Below are 16,149 nucleotides of genomic sequence, written 5' to 3' on the forward strand. Positions count from 1 at the left end.
AAGTATTTGATTAAATTCAACTAGCTTATCGTTCACAACGCGCGTTGAGCATGAAACAACTTAAAAAGCATTGTGCTTTGGGGACAGTATAAAGAAAGCCTGAATTCTGAGTACTGAGTTGAGTTGCATTGCTTCACAGGAGATCAAGCAGCTATTCGATTTAAACCCTTGATTAAGTATCATGACGTCATTTATAGCATCGTGCAGAACTGGAACAAAACAAAAATAAATTATTTCGCTTTATTCAATCCTATTTTTGAAATTATGCTTACAAAAACACATTTCATAGTTTGCAAGTCTACTGCATTGAGCTGGAATCTCCAGTGTCTTGGATTGAAAGAACATAAAAACAACAATAAAAGCACAGGGAAACAATAAAGTAGAAAAATAGGTCTCCAGCATCGAAGAAATGAATAGCTAACATGTATTATAGATAGACTTTTCAAAAGCATTTAATTTATGTATAGTTTTCTAGATAAAAGAGAATCACGTGTAAAAAATTCTATTTAACTTAGTTATTTCTAACTAGTTGTAGTGAAGCTAGATCATTTTAGCTAGATGTTGTACCTACTTTAAAGAAGAATAAAAAATATGCATTCTCGTCATAGAGATAGATTGGACTTTTACATCCAATTACAGGCAAAAGTAGAATTCAGCTGTTCTTATTTTCCCATGGCTGGTTTGTTATCAAATGTATTTTTCAGTGTGACATTGTTGACTCTGAACTAAACCATCAGACTTTTCTTGGTTGCATTGGGAATGGGATAAGAAATATTTGTGTGAAAGATAAATATAAAAACAGGACTCAATGTTGTTGGCTTCTGACATAATTGTTCTTGCTTAAAAAATGAACTTCAATATGAAAGTGTTTTGGATTCTTTTCGTTCCTCTACACACCCTCTAAAAGTGATTAATACCATGCTTGTAGCGATACATTTCAAAAAAATATTGACGGAGATGCAGAGAGCGTACGATAGGAATCGAGAGAATTATCAGAGTACCCAGAAGATACCTTTTTAGCAGGGCCTATTTTAGTGTACAGTATTACAAATTTTGTGTAGTATTAATTTAAAAACGTGCAGTATTGATTTTGAGAATGTTTAGAATTGAATTTTGGGATTTGTGAGAATGTCTATTTGCGGCTATCCAAGATTCCTGCTTTGTTCACAAAATGTGAATTTTCCTCGTCAGTTCGATAGAGGTCATGTATTGTAATTCTCGTATGACCATCGGAAAGACTCCTTTATCAAAACTTAAAGCAAAACATGCCCTGAACCAAAAACAAAACATCTCCTGTAAATGTCAGCATTGCTGTAAAATTAAGTAATTTAATCTTGTCGAAGACAAAACATTCAGTCAGTAACAATTTATCAGTTGATCTATCATGCCTTGGGCATCTAGCAGAAGCTCATTTAACTTAACAAAAGGAACGATAAAGAGCCCAATAAAACGTTTTAGTTGTGCTGTCCAGACAAGACATGAGATAGTGACTCCATTTTTGTAGCTACTGTTTGTTTTGTTGCTGTTTTGAAGTGTTAATCTTGATTGTGTTGATCGTCTGTCTGTTTGTGATTTCTGCGCCATGGCCTATACACGTGTTCAATATTCGGGGCATTTCCTCGCTACACTTGCATGGCTAAGACACCTGGGGTTCGCAAGGGTTTGCCCTTTTTAGCTACAATTGTCGAAAAAGTTTTTCAAGGATTTTAACAAAATTGTTCAAAAACACTTTATATGAATCTGTGAGTATAAATAATCATTGCAACATCACTGATTGCAACAACAAAATTTCCTATAAAATATATAATTATAGATGTGTTGTATTAAAAATTTCTTTAAAATAGGTCCTGCTTTTTAGAGTTTCCTGACTGTAGCTGAAAGAAACATTTCATTGAGGTTCAGTGGTTTTTAATTTTAATCTTAAAGAAATATTAGCATAGAGGCAATATCAGACAAGAAGGAATTTCAATCTAGAAGCATCATCGCTCGAGATCTCTTAAAAGACATTTGAGATTTTTTAAACTAGCAGTGACTTTATCTTCCACCATGATTGCTGCAGCCTTGTGCTAACATAGAAATTATAGAGAACCACAGCTCTCATTTCTAAGTTTTAGTGAAGTGAGGGATATGAGCTAGTCCCCTTCCCAAGTTTGGCAGCTTGGAAATTAAATTAAAGAGCAGAGATTGAAAACTCATTAAAGAAAATTGATTGCTCAAGTGTCCATATTTTGCTTCCACTCTGATCTAGATATAAACAAGAAAAATATCATTGCGTTCTAGATGTTAAGCAAACAACCAAGCAGCTATACCAACAGACCATCTAACACTAGAATGGTAAGTGATGATGGAACGTTATAAGGCAAAGAAAGCATTCAGTTTTGAAAAGAGCTGCTTAAACACCTTTCTATATAGAATTATTACTGTTTTTTCTAGAGGGAATGTTTTCTACATTATGTTGAATTGCACGATCAAACCGTACTTGTTATATTATTTACAAACGTTCTGTTTACAGTGTATGTTTGCTTAAAACGAGAGCAAAATGGCTTGAGATTACATTTATCTAAAAAGTAAGCAAATCTTTCTGCAAGCAGTCATCAGAATCTTTTTAAGATTAATGTTGACGACCTTTTAACCCTTACTAGCAGTTCTGTTAGAATGAGCAAACTTTAATTAGAACAATACATAATAAAAATTATAGAGTAAAACTGAGAATCAAAATTTGCTTTTGAAAGCAACATTATGAAATTTTTGAAAAGCAGAGTTGATTTTATCAACACTTACTAACACTTCTCCATATTTTTCACACCTAGATTATTGCAACCGAAATTACTGGTAACGGGTACTGAAAACATGTATTTTTGCACACGCTCAGGTGTGTAGAATAGAACAATTTTAAGGTGCAACAACAAGTTCCAGGTGCAATGGGATCATCAGGAAAGTCGGAGTTCGTGTACAGCTCTGCCTATACGCTTACATCCCTGCCTACACAACACTCTCGTAAAAAGCGATTTCTTAAAAAAATAACACTTTGCCACATGGAAAGTTTTTGCCATCAGCTTTCTTCAAATAATCTTTAAATAAAACTTCAGAAGATAATTCTTGAAGCAAAACACTTCAAAAACTTGCCATGACATTTGTTGAAAATACAGTCTTGCTAAGATAAGTATCATATTTGGCCTACCTAATCTAGCCCTGGTTTTATAGATATTGTAATTGTTTAAAACCGAATTCCACCTGATTCCTTGGGAAGAAACAAGAAATGTATTTTATGGGAAGATCTCAACTTGTGCAACTCTCGGCAAAAATGGACATAGTTTTCTGAATAAAGGCTGGCACAAAGGAACAATTTTATTAGCAGGACAAACTCTCCTACATCGTAATCTCGTTTTTGGGCGAATATTTCATTACATTTGGGGATGGACACCCCTAAACCATCCTTATCTTCCTTGCAGGCTAATTTCAGTACTTGTAAACAGTTTAAAGCTTCATACATGCAACATGATATTTGAATAGTGACTTAGGCATAGACAATTAAGCAGTGACAAAGAGAAAATTCTTTTCATTTGTGAATTGAAGACATAGGATTTATTTGCTTAATGAACAGTCACTTAAATGAAAGGTTAGAAAAAGGAAATTTGCAATTGGAAAACTGTGACACTACGGGAACAAATACGCTCATATTCCCTGGAGTTGACCGTGAAAAGCAAACTGGTCCGACATCTGTTCCGTGGTTAAAATAAGTGTCGAGACGTCAATCTACTGATTTCAGACAGACTGTTTAACATGTTGTGTAACATATTATATGAATGAGAACATTTGATTGTTAGAATAATCTGACTGGAAGCGTGGAACAGAAATAGGTGGCGACAAAATACGCAGAAGCATGTTGAGCCCCCCAACTCTATAGCCCCTTTGGATCCTTAGTATGCTCCACTGTCCCTGGGTGGTAACATGTCCCCCTAAAAAGCATCTTTACCGGATATTTTGTTAGAAAATGTTTTTTGTTTATTGTAAACATTGTAAAGGGTTGTTATTTTCATTATATGTTAAACAGTAAAAACTAAGACAATGCAAGAATTGAGACCCACTCTTTCAAAAGTAACAGATCGTGTGCCCATAACCCCCATGACATGTAATTCAAACGCACTAAATTGAGCTTTTCCTTTTTATTGAAGGTCATATTCATTCCTACCTATCAAAAACGCTTAAATGGGCAGCAACGGCTATCAGCAGATATCAGAACGATCGGTTTAGCCACTGAGGAACTGGCCATCTCCCAGTCTGATTCAGGGGTGTCGAGAGTCTGATAGAAAATTCCAAGGGGCCAACGCATAAGATGATGAGTATTCAATATCTATCTAAAGTTAACTTAGGGGCTGGTTGATCTCGAAGACCTTCAAAATTTTAAATCTAGACCATACGTTTTTCTAGATGAGTTATATTGTCGTTTTTCATATCATTTTTGTGTTCGGTTTGAAAGTTATTGTTACGACTGCTTACAACAGGGGCGGATCCAGAGCAAATTTGAAGGAGGGGCAGTTGGTAGTGGGGGCGCTGAAAAATTTTTAAAAATTGGCTACGAAAGTACGCTGTATACAACAATTTCAGATACCTTTTCAGAATAAACAACATAACTTTGAGGTAATCCTTGGAGCAAATTAACCTATCGGTCCAAGAACCTTTTTCATCTGATTCTCATTCTTCAAAAGGGGCGCACAATTTCCAAAAAAAGGGCCCGGGTTGCTTCAACTCATTGAGGGAGGGGCAACTGCCCCTAGTTGCCCCCCTTAAATCCGCCACTGGCTTAAAAAACTTGTGTATGGACACAAACTTATTGCACTTGGAATATACAGTTGATGACAAACAAAGATGACATCATTTTAAACTGCAATGACGAACGTTGTAAGAAAGAACGCTCTAGGGCATATTCGCTGCATGTTCATATTTTCTTTAGGCCAATCTTTCGTCTGAATAATGTTTATACATGATTTAGCTTCGGCTACTCGTGTTAATCAGAACCATATAAGTGCTTGCCAATCTCGGCAGCATTTCTACTTGAAAAAGCACTCTTTTGATATGCTACACCAACAGACCTTGCATGAACTTGCTACGATAAACTTCCACTGAATGGTTACAAATATGTTTTTACAGCTGACGCCACAATCTTCATATTTACCAAGAGAATTAGTCAAAATCGCCTGTCTTCAAAGCGGGACTGAAGTTTCGAGTACTCAGCAAACTGTCAGGTTTACTTGCAATGCGATTAAAACTTTGAATAAATCCCAAATTCATTGATCAACCGCATCCGGGAAGGAGGTGCGATTTTGCTTTTCTTCGGAGCATTTAAGAAGTGTAGCAAACACAAGTTGCAATAGAATCAACTCTACACAGTCAATATCTCTTGAACGGATCACAAAAGAGCTTTGCAAAACCGAGAATGTTCTAATCTATCATCCACTAGGTTTAGTTTTGCCTACAAATATATATCTTCTTCTATCGAAAAGCTGTGATTCATACTTCAAATGCCTAAATCCTAATTCATCATCTTTGATCATTATGAATAGCATTGTGAAATAGGTCTTGTCATACGTAGATCATAAACATAGCAAAAAGTTTTTTCAAGATAATCTTTATAAACACTTCTCGCAATCGAAGCTAACACTGAAAAAGAAGGTTCTGAAGATTTACGAAAATGGATTATAAATTACTTTTGATAGATCTTTAGGATAATGAAAAGTTGTTTCAAAAAGATTTGCGAGCTCTTAAATATGCGACAATCTTTTGGCCACAAAGTAGAGCGGTCTCTGTAATATTTTCCATCGTTCTTTCAATGGGAAGCATTTTTCCGTCAGTAAAATCTTTGTAAAATCTCAGACCTGGAAAAAATGCTGGGAATGGAGGGAGAAGATAACGATGCGTTTCGTACTTCATGACAGAGTAAATTTTTACTTCATAACATTTTTGCATGACCTTAGATTCGTTAAGAATGAAAAGGATAAGGTTGTGGCTACTAGCATTTTGCATTGAAATGGCCGAGCTTTTCAGCAATTTCCTCATGATTTGGATCCACACCTCATTTCAAAGTATTGTTTGATTACTTGCTTAACAAACTAGAACTTTAAGGCTACCATAATATGTAAATATTTTCGTTTTAAGTTTCCTTTCGCACGAACGACGCATTTTCAGTGTAACTGGCACATCAGAACTGAGGCTTTGTTTTTTCTTGAACCCTCGCTTTACCTGACAAGATTACATTTATGATTAACATTGGATGTGATAAAAATAAATAACAATCAATATTGATTCCAAATGGCAAAAAGTGAGACTAGACATTGCACAAAATGTTTTCCTATGAACACACTTAATCATTTCAATGTGACTCAGTGATATAAGTTGTTAAAGTTTCTAAAATTGTTTAACACAAACAACAAATACGATGTTGAAATAGGCATTCAAACTGAGGCCTAAAACCGAAGAAAGATTGCACGAAGATTTAAAATTGACGTTTTACATCAATTAAACGGACAAGATAGTCAATATTTACTAACACATAGTGCATTTTAAAGCATCTTTAATTTCACATTATAATGAAGGCTTCGTGTAAGGACATTGCTCTTATTCATGTCGAGTAGATTACTCTACGATTCAATTTTCCCGGTTGATTCATTCTTAGAGATACGAGGATTTGGTACATTATCATTAAATCGATATTCCAGTGACAAAATACCTTTGATTTATAACAAAGGTCTTTTGAACTAAATTTACTACCGCTAGAACAAAAGTTTGGTTTGGACACGAAATTCGTACCATAAAGCAGTCATGATATAGGGAATTCAAACAGAATCGACATGTAAATTGAAATTGAAGTTAATGGTAACGATAAAATAATCAGAGATTTCTTCAAGTTAGAAGATCATAGTAAACAGTAATTGGATTATGTATTTTAGAAGCTTTTCTAATTAGGAATTTTCAGTTTTTATTTTAATTTTCATTTTTGGTCAGCAACTCCTTCGCATCAATGCAAATTGATTTAGATATGGACGCAATATAGATAAAGATAGAGAGGTAGATAAAATAGTGAACTTCACATGAAATAAAAACAAAATTCACATTTATCCTGAAGAAAACCAACATATACAGCAACCTATCGAAAAAAATATTGCTTCCAGATGGAGAACATCTTAAACATTCCCTTAGTAGTTGGTATACAGTTGCCTCGATTCATGCACAGTTGGTATACAGCTGCCTAGAACTGAACGAAATTTGAAGGTATTTTTGAAGGATGAGGACTTATATACGTTTATAATCTCCAAAAGTGTGAAAAGTGTTTACGAGCGCTTAAAGCGCACCCCTCGTATAAACTTGCGTCTTTCATGAAACATGCGGAGGATCCCCTACCACAGAGTGACAATAATGCAAAGGATGCTGGGATGTGATCACACCCTTGGCCAATACATTCTTTGTACTTATCGGCCCTTTTATTCATTTGACATATGATAAAAACTCAGCCCTCATTGTATCAAAATCGAAAGTAGATTCCGTAAAAAATTGGTGTCCCCTTTCAACCCCTGAACCCCTTTCGCCTTTTATGAAACGAATAATCCCTTCGCATTCTCTATGATTCGGCAAACCTTTGGCCTTGGGATTTTTATACATTGATGGCTTCTGTAACATAATTTTGTTAGATCTCACTGCAAATGGTGGTTTTATCAAGAATCTATTCACACATCATAATTTGAGGCATGTCAGACACATAATCATTTCATTCTGCTCTTGTTTTGTCATGTTTGCTATTCACTTCAATTTTCTAAATCCAAATTTCCAATGAAAAAGTTCATTAACTTAAAGCAAAGAACTTTGTTCCAAATAAAGTTGTTTATTTAAAGTAACATATAGATCAGGGTTCAGTACAATATTTCTACCTGTTAACTTTTTTACTATGGAAACGACAATAAAAACACGTAACTATCAATGTTGCAAATAACAAAAGACATATCAATTGAGCTGGTCCAAATAACAAAAGACAATTCAGAAACATAGAATTCATTCAAGTTATTAAAGCATCCAGTAAAATTGAAGTACATCAATTTCCCAAGAAATGTAACAGCTTGATTTTAGAAAGATAAACAGTTAACAATCTTATATATTTTCATAATTTAAGAAGTTTCATAATTTATGTGTGTGTCATAAGTTAACATCAATTTCATGACAAAAACACCGTAAAAATTTTCAAGTAAATTACATACAACTATTTTTTAAAAATATATTCTATGTTTTAATCATAACGTGAGTATCCGATTGGATGATAAATATAACTTGTGGATGATAAAATGCAAAATACCAATAATAATGTTAAGTGAATTGTAATATATTGCAAAGCATCAATTCTATCTGGTGGTAAAAGCAAAACTTCAAATGTCCATTGTTGGCATGGAAAAAATGATGGCATGGATGCCATTGTTGGCATCAAAGGTGGAGATTGTTGGCATGGAAAAAAGCTTTATTCAAGAAATATTTCTAGCCTGGTCTTTTAAAAAATTTTGGTAATGATATTTTGGACATTCCTTTATGCAAATATGGGGTTCAGGGAACAGGAAGGTAAACCTCAATGATCATCATTGATAATTATAAACATTTAAATCAAATTTTCTTTTGAACAAAACCTATAAAGCTGCAGGCAAATTATAGCTCATGAATTCTGAGACTCTCCAATAAAATAACTTCTGATGAGTCTGGTAGCTTTTCTGTTACCAAATTGGATAATTACTGAATCTCTTCCTTGTTTCTTTTCCTACAAACAACTGTTCTAGCATACACAGACATATCCTGAAATTTCCTATTCTAAGAAAGAAAGATGAAACTGGAATATTTTCAAGTAAGAGGGAAACATTTTATAAAATTGTACACCTTTCTCAATCAATAGGCTTCAATGGCAACAATTCTGGGATATTTAGCAAATGAAAATTAAATATTTTAAGTGACCATATTTTGCTAGACTTTTCTGTTCCTGGATAAGACATTTAGCAACCAAATTGTTGAGAAAAGTACAATTAGGTAAATAGAGTTAAAACTTACATTTTTCAGAAATTAATCTATGGTTCAACTGTTGCCTCAACATCCTTTAGCCAATCTGGAAATTTGTTTTTGATAAGCTCAAAATATTGATCTTGGAGAGCTTGCAGTCTGTTTTCAGATATGGAATATGATGCTTCTTTAAGTAGTCTTTGAGCAGCATCTAAATCATCAAAAATCTTTTTGTTTCTTCTCTTTGCAATTTTGATATCCTCTTGCTTGTTTGTTTTCCTTGATAGAAAATATGTTACAAGCAGTTAAAAGCATATTTCAGGAGGGTCAACTTTTGTTAAGTTCACTGATGAATAGTAGAGAATAATACTGTAGAAAAAGAGGTTGTAAAGCCTGATGACTTCAGAAGTAAGATCTAGCCATTTCAAGTTTGTGAAGGCTGCTAAAAGAGAAAAACCTTGGAACAATGAAGTTGTGCTCCACTTATAACTGTGATAATAACTGTTTAAATTGATTTGTACATTTCATTTAGTATTTTGTAGATATGTTGTGGAAATTGAAATATAATGAACCTGAACTCTGAACATTGAGCCTGACCATTGAGATGAAGATTTCTTATATAGCAGCTGTGTACTCTTTTTTATTTGTTGCAAGTAAATTGGTAAAAATGGTTGTTTTTGGAACAATCAGCTTAAATGTCTTGGGTATGTACAAGAGTACAAAGTATTTTTTGTGCACAGGGAATTATTTTCTGCCACTTATGCTTGGCGGGAACAAATCATGTTCCAAAACAGCAGGTTAAAAGTTGCGAGATTTTATTTTTAAATAGATAGCATTTGTAAGCCTTATAGATAGAGTGTGTCTTAGCAAATTAAGCTTTAATAAATTCAAGCACAATTTTAGGGATTCCATAAACCCAATGTGCCTAACAACGATGGTATCGAGACGTCGGAAAAGTTTTTGTTGCTCTGCCCTGCCTTTGAAATTGAACGACAAAATATTCTTGCTAGAGTCTTTGAATTAGTACAATCATTAGGATATAACGATCTTTCAAATGAGGTTTTGATAGAACTTTTATTATATGGTGATAAAGACCTCCCAAATGACCTTAACAAAAATATAATCGAGTTAAACTTTCCAATACATTCACACAACTGGTAGTTCGTACGTACTGTTTTCGGTACATAATTTGTTGTGTAAGTTTTTATACCGAATATATATATATAAAAAAAAGCCTCGTGGTGAACTGTTTACAGGATACACTCAAAAGTCAATGCTGCAATTGCGCAGATTTATCTAAATTTGCAAAAATGCATGGGCGGAATTTGAGGAAAAATTATTGTGTGGATAATGTGTTTTCCATGCATACCCAAATTTTGAAGTCTGGGGCCTGTAATGTCTCTAAAAGTAACATAGCTGTAAATGTTTAATAATAGGTTTAGCGTGAGCAGTGTAGTGTCCAGCTATTCAGTTAGCCTTAAACAAATTTAGAGTGGCTAGATTTGATTCATAGAGTATATCAGATTTAATAAAAGAGGCATAAGGATTTCAGACATTCTTTTAGAACCAAGTGTCTTTATTATTATCAAAAATGACTTTCAACATTGCTATCGTTATCTGCTTTATTAGCTTTTTATTGACACATATTCGCCAACACCTACAGCATCAAAAGGCTACCTTCCGTTATTTTCAGGTATGTATGTAATTGTTTTTATTAAAGTATTTTGTCTGATGCAAACTTGTGGCAGCTAGGACAAGAGCGAAAACTGAAAATTCCACTGACGTAAAACCTACCAACCTTATATCTATTTCCTTTTCCGTGTGCTTTTGTATTTGTAGAAGAGCCTGTCTTTTAAGTATAAGCATCTCATGCTCTTGTGATAAATCCGAAAGGATCTTGAGTGTTTTCTCGCTGCTTCGGGTCTCTTTGACCGCCATTACTAAAAACCATCAGTTGAATTGAATTTATTGTTTCGCTGGTGACGTCTCCTCCGCATGTAAATAAAGGTGACGGATGATGATTATTATTATCTCCTTGGAGTTCTTTTTAAGTAGGTATTCGACCAATAGAATGTAGTTTAATTGTCGATGTAGTTCACAATCACAACAGTTAGATGTTTAAAATGTGAATTTGATAATTTGTGAATTGGTGATGCATCGATGATATGCTGATAAATTTTTCAGGTTATGTCAATTTTTTAAACAAAAAATTCAGTTGCAAACATTTTGGTAAAGCTGTGGAACAGCATCTCAAGGTCTCTCAAGGAAAATGAAGACACAGGGGCGTAGCTAGCGGGGGAAGGGGATGTATGGGGTGCAACACACCTCCAATACTTCACGAATTCGTCAGTAAATCTTCAGTCTGTCTACAAAATTCTTACTTTGTTGGTAAAACCATCTATCAGTAGGAGAAATAGCACCTAAGTTTTTCTCCATCTATGTCTTCGTCTGTAAATTTATCTATTGATGACCCCCCACCCCCAGTCCAGAAGGTCAAGCGATGCCACTGTGTAGACATCTCAAATGCTTTTTAGATAAAATGAAATTTTATGGAAGAGACATTGAGTACATACAAATGTGTAATCATAAATCTATCTATTTTAAAGATGTTTGAAGGTTGACCACATGGCCTGAATAGCGCAAAATAACCGTATTAGTGCAAAATCTGCCAAGATCTTAAAAGTTTATGACCAACAGAAGATTTCAAGCTAATTTGACTCTGTTCAGAGAGTTGAGGACCAAACCAAGACCAAATTACAGTGGTTTGATTTTGAAAGAGGCAAAAGCACGAATCAGCCAGTTTTTGATGCATGATACTGACTTTGCATATTCGTAGCTATAGGTTATTGGTCATACATTTTTACTATGTCACCGTTACTGAACTTTATTCTAAAAATTACTGGTCTTCTCCCTGGATATTTTATGATAAAAATGATAGAGCCTGTTTTCTGGCCTTTAGGGCATTTTATTTGATTCAAGCAGAATCTGTCAAGCTCATCAAAATGTTTTGATGGATTTCTGAGTAAATATGCCAATTGATTATTTTTTATACCCATACATTGGACTATAATTTCCTCTTGTATGCTCTAATTCCTAAATACTTTTTTTCTGTTTATATACAACAAAACTTTTCCTGGGAAACGCCTCCTTGGTCAACCTTAAATATACAATCTTCAGAACTCCCTTATTGGTAAATCATATGATATGTAATCCTTGAAGACTTCTCTCTAACAAATCAGACTATGAATCTAAGAAGTGGATGACAGTAAAAGCCAGAAAAAGAAAACAAAAGGAAAGTGATGGCACGATCAAAGTTTATTACAAATACAACTTTAAGACCCAACAAAACACATTACGAACATTGCATCTAAGTGCATCAATCCAGTGGTTATAAATGAATCCAGTGGTCAAAATATAATCTTGAAGAGAAAAGCTATTAGCTGACAAGCTCCTCTTTGAACCACGGATAAAACAGAACAAGTAAGTTTACTATTTACAAGTCTTGTCTAAACAATCAACTTTCTTGAGCCTGAAAAGAAGAGGATAAAGAATGTTATCACCAGCAAAGTACCTTCCTTTGTAAAGCTTTGGTAGTTATGTTTTACTAGCAACCATACAGTAGTTATAAATGATACTTAGTTCCGTAAGTGAAAAACACAACAAACAAAAGGGTTGTAGAATTTAACAGCTGTTTAATGAATATTTTCACTTGCTATATAATTATTTCCATAGCACCATCCAAGGAGTAACTGTTACACTTCAAGAAAATAACATGATGTTCCTCTCGAAAAATACTTCATACTTTATAAACTAACACGAAACAAAGTGGACTGGAATATATACCTGCTCATTTCCATTTTTTGGTTCATATTGCTCAAGCTAGAAATGGAAACAAAATCATGAAACAATCAATTTTGCTTTCTCTAATAGACATGGCAGCTTTTTAAGAACATAATTGTTGCACTTTCAAAGAACATGAAAAACAAACTTAAACTGTGATGAAATACAAAGCAGAAGTACCTTCTGCTTTAGCTGGGTAACCTCTTCTGTTAGCTCTTCATTCTTTTGAGTCAACTCTGAAACCTGTAATTTCAATGATTCAACATCTGCTGTTTCAGGTGGTCCTCCATGAAGATGATAACGTAGGAAGCTACACAAGGTTAAGGGAGACACAAATTCTTGTCCGTACACAGAACCTAATAGAGTTATTTGACAAGCTCAAAAAAGTCTAATCTGTTTTGGCAAAGCCCTACCACTGTGAATAAAATAAAAGCAAGTAATTATCATGCCACAATTCAAATTATAATCCCAAAGGAAGGATAATCTGCAAACCTACTATCTAATTTTCTCTTAAAATTTAATGCAACCAATATGCTTTGTGATAAATTTTTCAGGAATAAAATAAATAAATAAATAAAGATTTTTGACTAATCCAGGTATACAGTAGTCAAACTTCCCTTGCCTGAAGAAATCATGTATTTAACTTCAATTCTGTCATTTATAGGAAACTCACAAATTAAACAAATAGGGAAAGGTTGTTTACTAAAATATCAGTTTTATAGATAACAAACACACAAGGTAGCAAGTTATTTTTAAAATTGATTTTACACAAATTTTTTCACACATTCAATACCAATCAAGCTACCAAGCCAAACGTATGCACATACTTTCAAAAATAATATATGGTAAATTTATGATAAATATTAAATTACTATAATAAAATACTTTAGGTTTAGGTACATGTAATAAAAGGATACTCCAATGCATTATTTGGTTTTTCTGGTTCTTCATACAGTGCAACAAGGACTAAAAAGAAAAAAAACTTTAATTTTGTTGGTAATGGGTCTTCTGGTAAATATTTTGTGACATAGGCAAAGTTTAAAATGTTCATAATCCTGAGAAGCAAAAATTGAACAAAATGATAGTTTAATAACCTTTACTTAATAATTTATATGGCTAAAAGCAAGGGTATTTTTTAGGAATGTTCAAAGCTGAAATGTGGCACTGTGTACTCTTGAGGCAATGCTTGCAAAATTTGAGGTAGCCAGTGCTCAAATTAAATATGCTGTTATTGCTACCACTATCTAGACATTGTATGTGTTAATGAAATTATAACTGGTAAGCATACATCATTGGCTTCTACAACAGAAAGTGCTTAATGAGTTTGCCAAAAAAACATTGATAACATAGACAAGAATACCATTCATTAATTTGAAGTACTTATGGACATTTATGTGAAACTTAAAGGACAAAACCTTAAAAAATTTCAACAAGTTTTTCAAATACATTTGAAGTGACAAATGTTTTATGATTATTGTACCCGCACATGCAAATTTTCATCAACTTATAACATGAGAAAAATTTCAAAAATTCAAATATTTTTGGTTACAATAAAACCTAAGCAGGCTTTCATATGAGCTGAAATTTTAAAACTTTTGTGGGTTTTTTGTTAAGAGTGAAAGTAACTCTTTGAGCATACACTCATTATTTTTTTAAGAAACAAAGGTCAATGTTGAGTACTCCAGTTTTTTAATGTTGTGGAAATTTCAATACTCGTGGTTTCTTAAGAGTTTCTTAATTGTGATGTTATGAATGATGTTATGAAATGTTTGTGACCTTTTTTATCACAACAAGAGATTCACTTCGTTCTGATGCTGTATTTAGATGTGGGAAGTACATTTTTATCCCTTGTATCTTAAGTTCTAGGCCAGCAGAACAATCATGTTTTTGGATTTTACAAAATTTTGTTGTTCTCAGTTTTATCATGATTTAATTTTTTTGCCTCAGGTACTGAAGTTTCTGAACTTTTTCTGACTGTCCAGTACTCGTTTCTTATAGCCAGTTTGTTATAAAAAATGAGAGTATCACAAATATAATTGTTAGCGATCTAATTATATCTGAGATATCTCCAAAAGTCAAGAACTCATGCAACCTCTTGTCAGCGCATCAAGTACTCCTGCTTTTTCAAGATACTTTCGGAATTCCTCTCTTTTTGAATCAGCTGGCTGAAAGGAAAGAAAGCTTGTACAAAATTAAGTTTGAAAACTGGTGTCATGCCATGTATATAGCAAAGAAACAGAAAAATGAGCCAAATAATTATTATATCATATAAACTAATCGTTTTCAAAGCTAAAGATTAGGCAATTAGGCAAAATAAACAAAACTTTAATCAAAAAAGTGACTAGAAAAGCAGACACATCATTTTGTTAGCATAATAAAGGGCACTAATAGCTTAAAGAATATTTACGTATGATGAATCAGAATACTTGCTTAAAATGTTTACCCTGATCAACAGGCCCAGAAAAAGTGTTGTTACCCAAAGTTGATTTTTTTAAGCACCTATTTCATTAAGAAAAAAAATGACAGATACCTTTCCAGCAGTATTTCCTGAAGTTGCGGGCATCATGAATCAAGTGTGAGATAGATATTTTGATACTGACCAGCTCCGCTTCTGTTTCTAAGGCCTGCGTTTGTCGTTTCTAATGATTCAATCAGACAAGCAACCACTCTAGTTTGATTTACCTCGATTTCAAAAAGAGATTGGCGTTGTCGCATCGACCGCAACTACTAACCGCAACGAAACCACTGACGAAGGGATAGAAGGGTGACTAGTACCACCAGTAATTTCTGAAAATTTATTTAAATTCTCGGCTATATTTTTGAATTGGATTTCTGGTTGGCTTTTGGTGGAAATTTTTATGTTGATGTGAAGCTATACAGGCACCGCGCAGCCATTGGGCTATAGTCCCCCCTCACTTTTTTTTTGCAATAATAGGTTAGAAAATTTTCAGAAAGTTTACTCAGGCGCATTTTCTTTGTGTTTGATCCTGTATAATGATATGCTGTATTTTCTAACTTCATTATATCTATATTAATATTAATGATAATAAACCATCGCTTCGATGGGTACTTTTGTCAAAAGGGGAAAAATATCTTCAGTAAAACTTTTGCCACTTGAGTTTCAGCTCTATCAGGGGCTATTCTGAGAAAAATTTACAACATCACAAATGCAAGTATTGGTAATTTTTTTGTAAAGTCTTATAGAAAATTTTCTGGAAAAACGAGCCGAAACAGTAGAACGAGAACCACTGATCTAAAAAATAAGGCTTTCGTTTGATTTCTTTC

General features: G+C 33.6%; 2 protein-coding genes across 3 annotated transcripts; both read right to left on the reverse strand.

Annotated features, from left to right (window-relative positions):
- Nucleotides 1-1,120: 1,120 nt before the first annotated feature.
- On the reverse strand, nucleotides 1,121-11,076 carry LOC148958447 (uncharacterized). Of its 2 annotated transcripts, XM_089112669.1 has the most exons (3): nucleotides 10,823-11,076; nucleotides 9,076-9,303; nucleotides 1,121-6,240 (listed from the first exon to the last, which is right to left on the reverse strand). In XM_089112669.1, the coding sequence occupies exons 1-2, from the start codon at nucleotides 10,960-10,962 to the stop codon at nucleotides 9,093-9,095; spliced, it is 351 nt and encodes a 116-aa protein (XP_088968795.1). In that variant the 5' UTR covers nucleotides 10,963-11,076; the 3' UTR covers nucleotides 1,121-6,240; nucleotides 9,076-9,092. The 2 variants fall into 2 exon arrangements, with proteins under 2 accessions (XP_088968795.1, XP_088968794.1); XM_089112668.1 differs by lacking the exon at nucleotides 1,121-6,240 and having other exon boundaries at nucleotides 7,967-9,303.
- Nucleotides 11,077-12,321: 1,245 nt separating this feature from the next.
- Nucleotides 12,322-15,555, reverse strand: LOC135685243 (c-Myc-binding protein). Its single transcript, XM_065201115.2, has 6 exons — nucleotides 15,395-15,555; nucleotides 14,957-15,029; nucleotides 13,782-13,830; nucleotides 13,045-13,174; nucleotides 12,868-12,903; nucleotides 12,322-12,553 (listed from the first exon to the last, which is right to left on the reverse strand). The coding sequence occupies exons 1-6, from the start codon at nucleotides 15,428-15,430 to the stop codon at nucleotides 12,539-12,541; spliced, it is 339 nt and encodes a 112-aa protein (XP_065057187.1). The 5' UTR covers nucleotides 15,431-15,555; the 3' UTR covers nucleotides 12,322-12,538.
- Nucleotides 15,556-16,149: the final 594 nt, after the last annotated feature.

Source organism: Rhopilema esculentum, chromosome 15 (genome assembly GCF_057945365.1).
Source record: "Rhopilema esculentum isolate cy_ngs chromosome 15, ASM5794536v1, whole genome shotgun sequence".
Taxonomy (NCBI): Eukaryota; Metazoa; Cnidaria; class Scyphozoa; order Rhizostomeae; family Rhizostomatidae; genus Rhopilema; species Rhopilema esculentum.

Excerpts from the sequence above, each read along its gene's own strand:
- LOC148958447 (XM_089112669.1), bottom strand. The coding sequence starts at position 10,962 with ATGGCGGTCAAAGAGACCCGAAGCAGCGAGAAAACACTCAAGATCCTT. Across the intron at positions 9,304-10,822 it reads GAAAAGGAAATAGATATAAG|GAAAACAAACAAGCAAGAGG; the intron begins GTTGGTAGGTTT and ends TTTTCTATCAAG.
- LOC135685243 (XM_065201115.2), bottom strand. The coding sequence starts at position 15,430 with ATGATGCCCGCAACTTCAGGAAATACTGCTGGAAAG. Across the intron at positions 15,030-15,394 it reads CAGGAAATACTGCTGGAAAG|CCAGCTGATTCAAAAAGAGA; the intron begins GTATCTGTCATT and ends CTTTCCTTTCAG. Across the intron at positions 13,831-14,956 it reads ACTTGATGCGCTGACAAGAG|TCCTTGTTGCACTGTATGAA; the intron begins GTTGCATGAGTT and ends TTTTCTTTTTAG.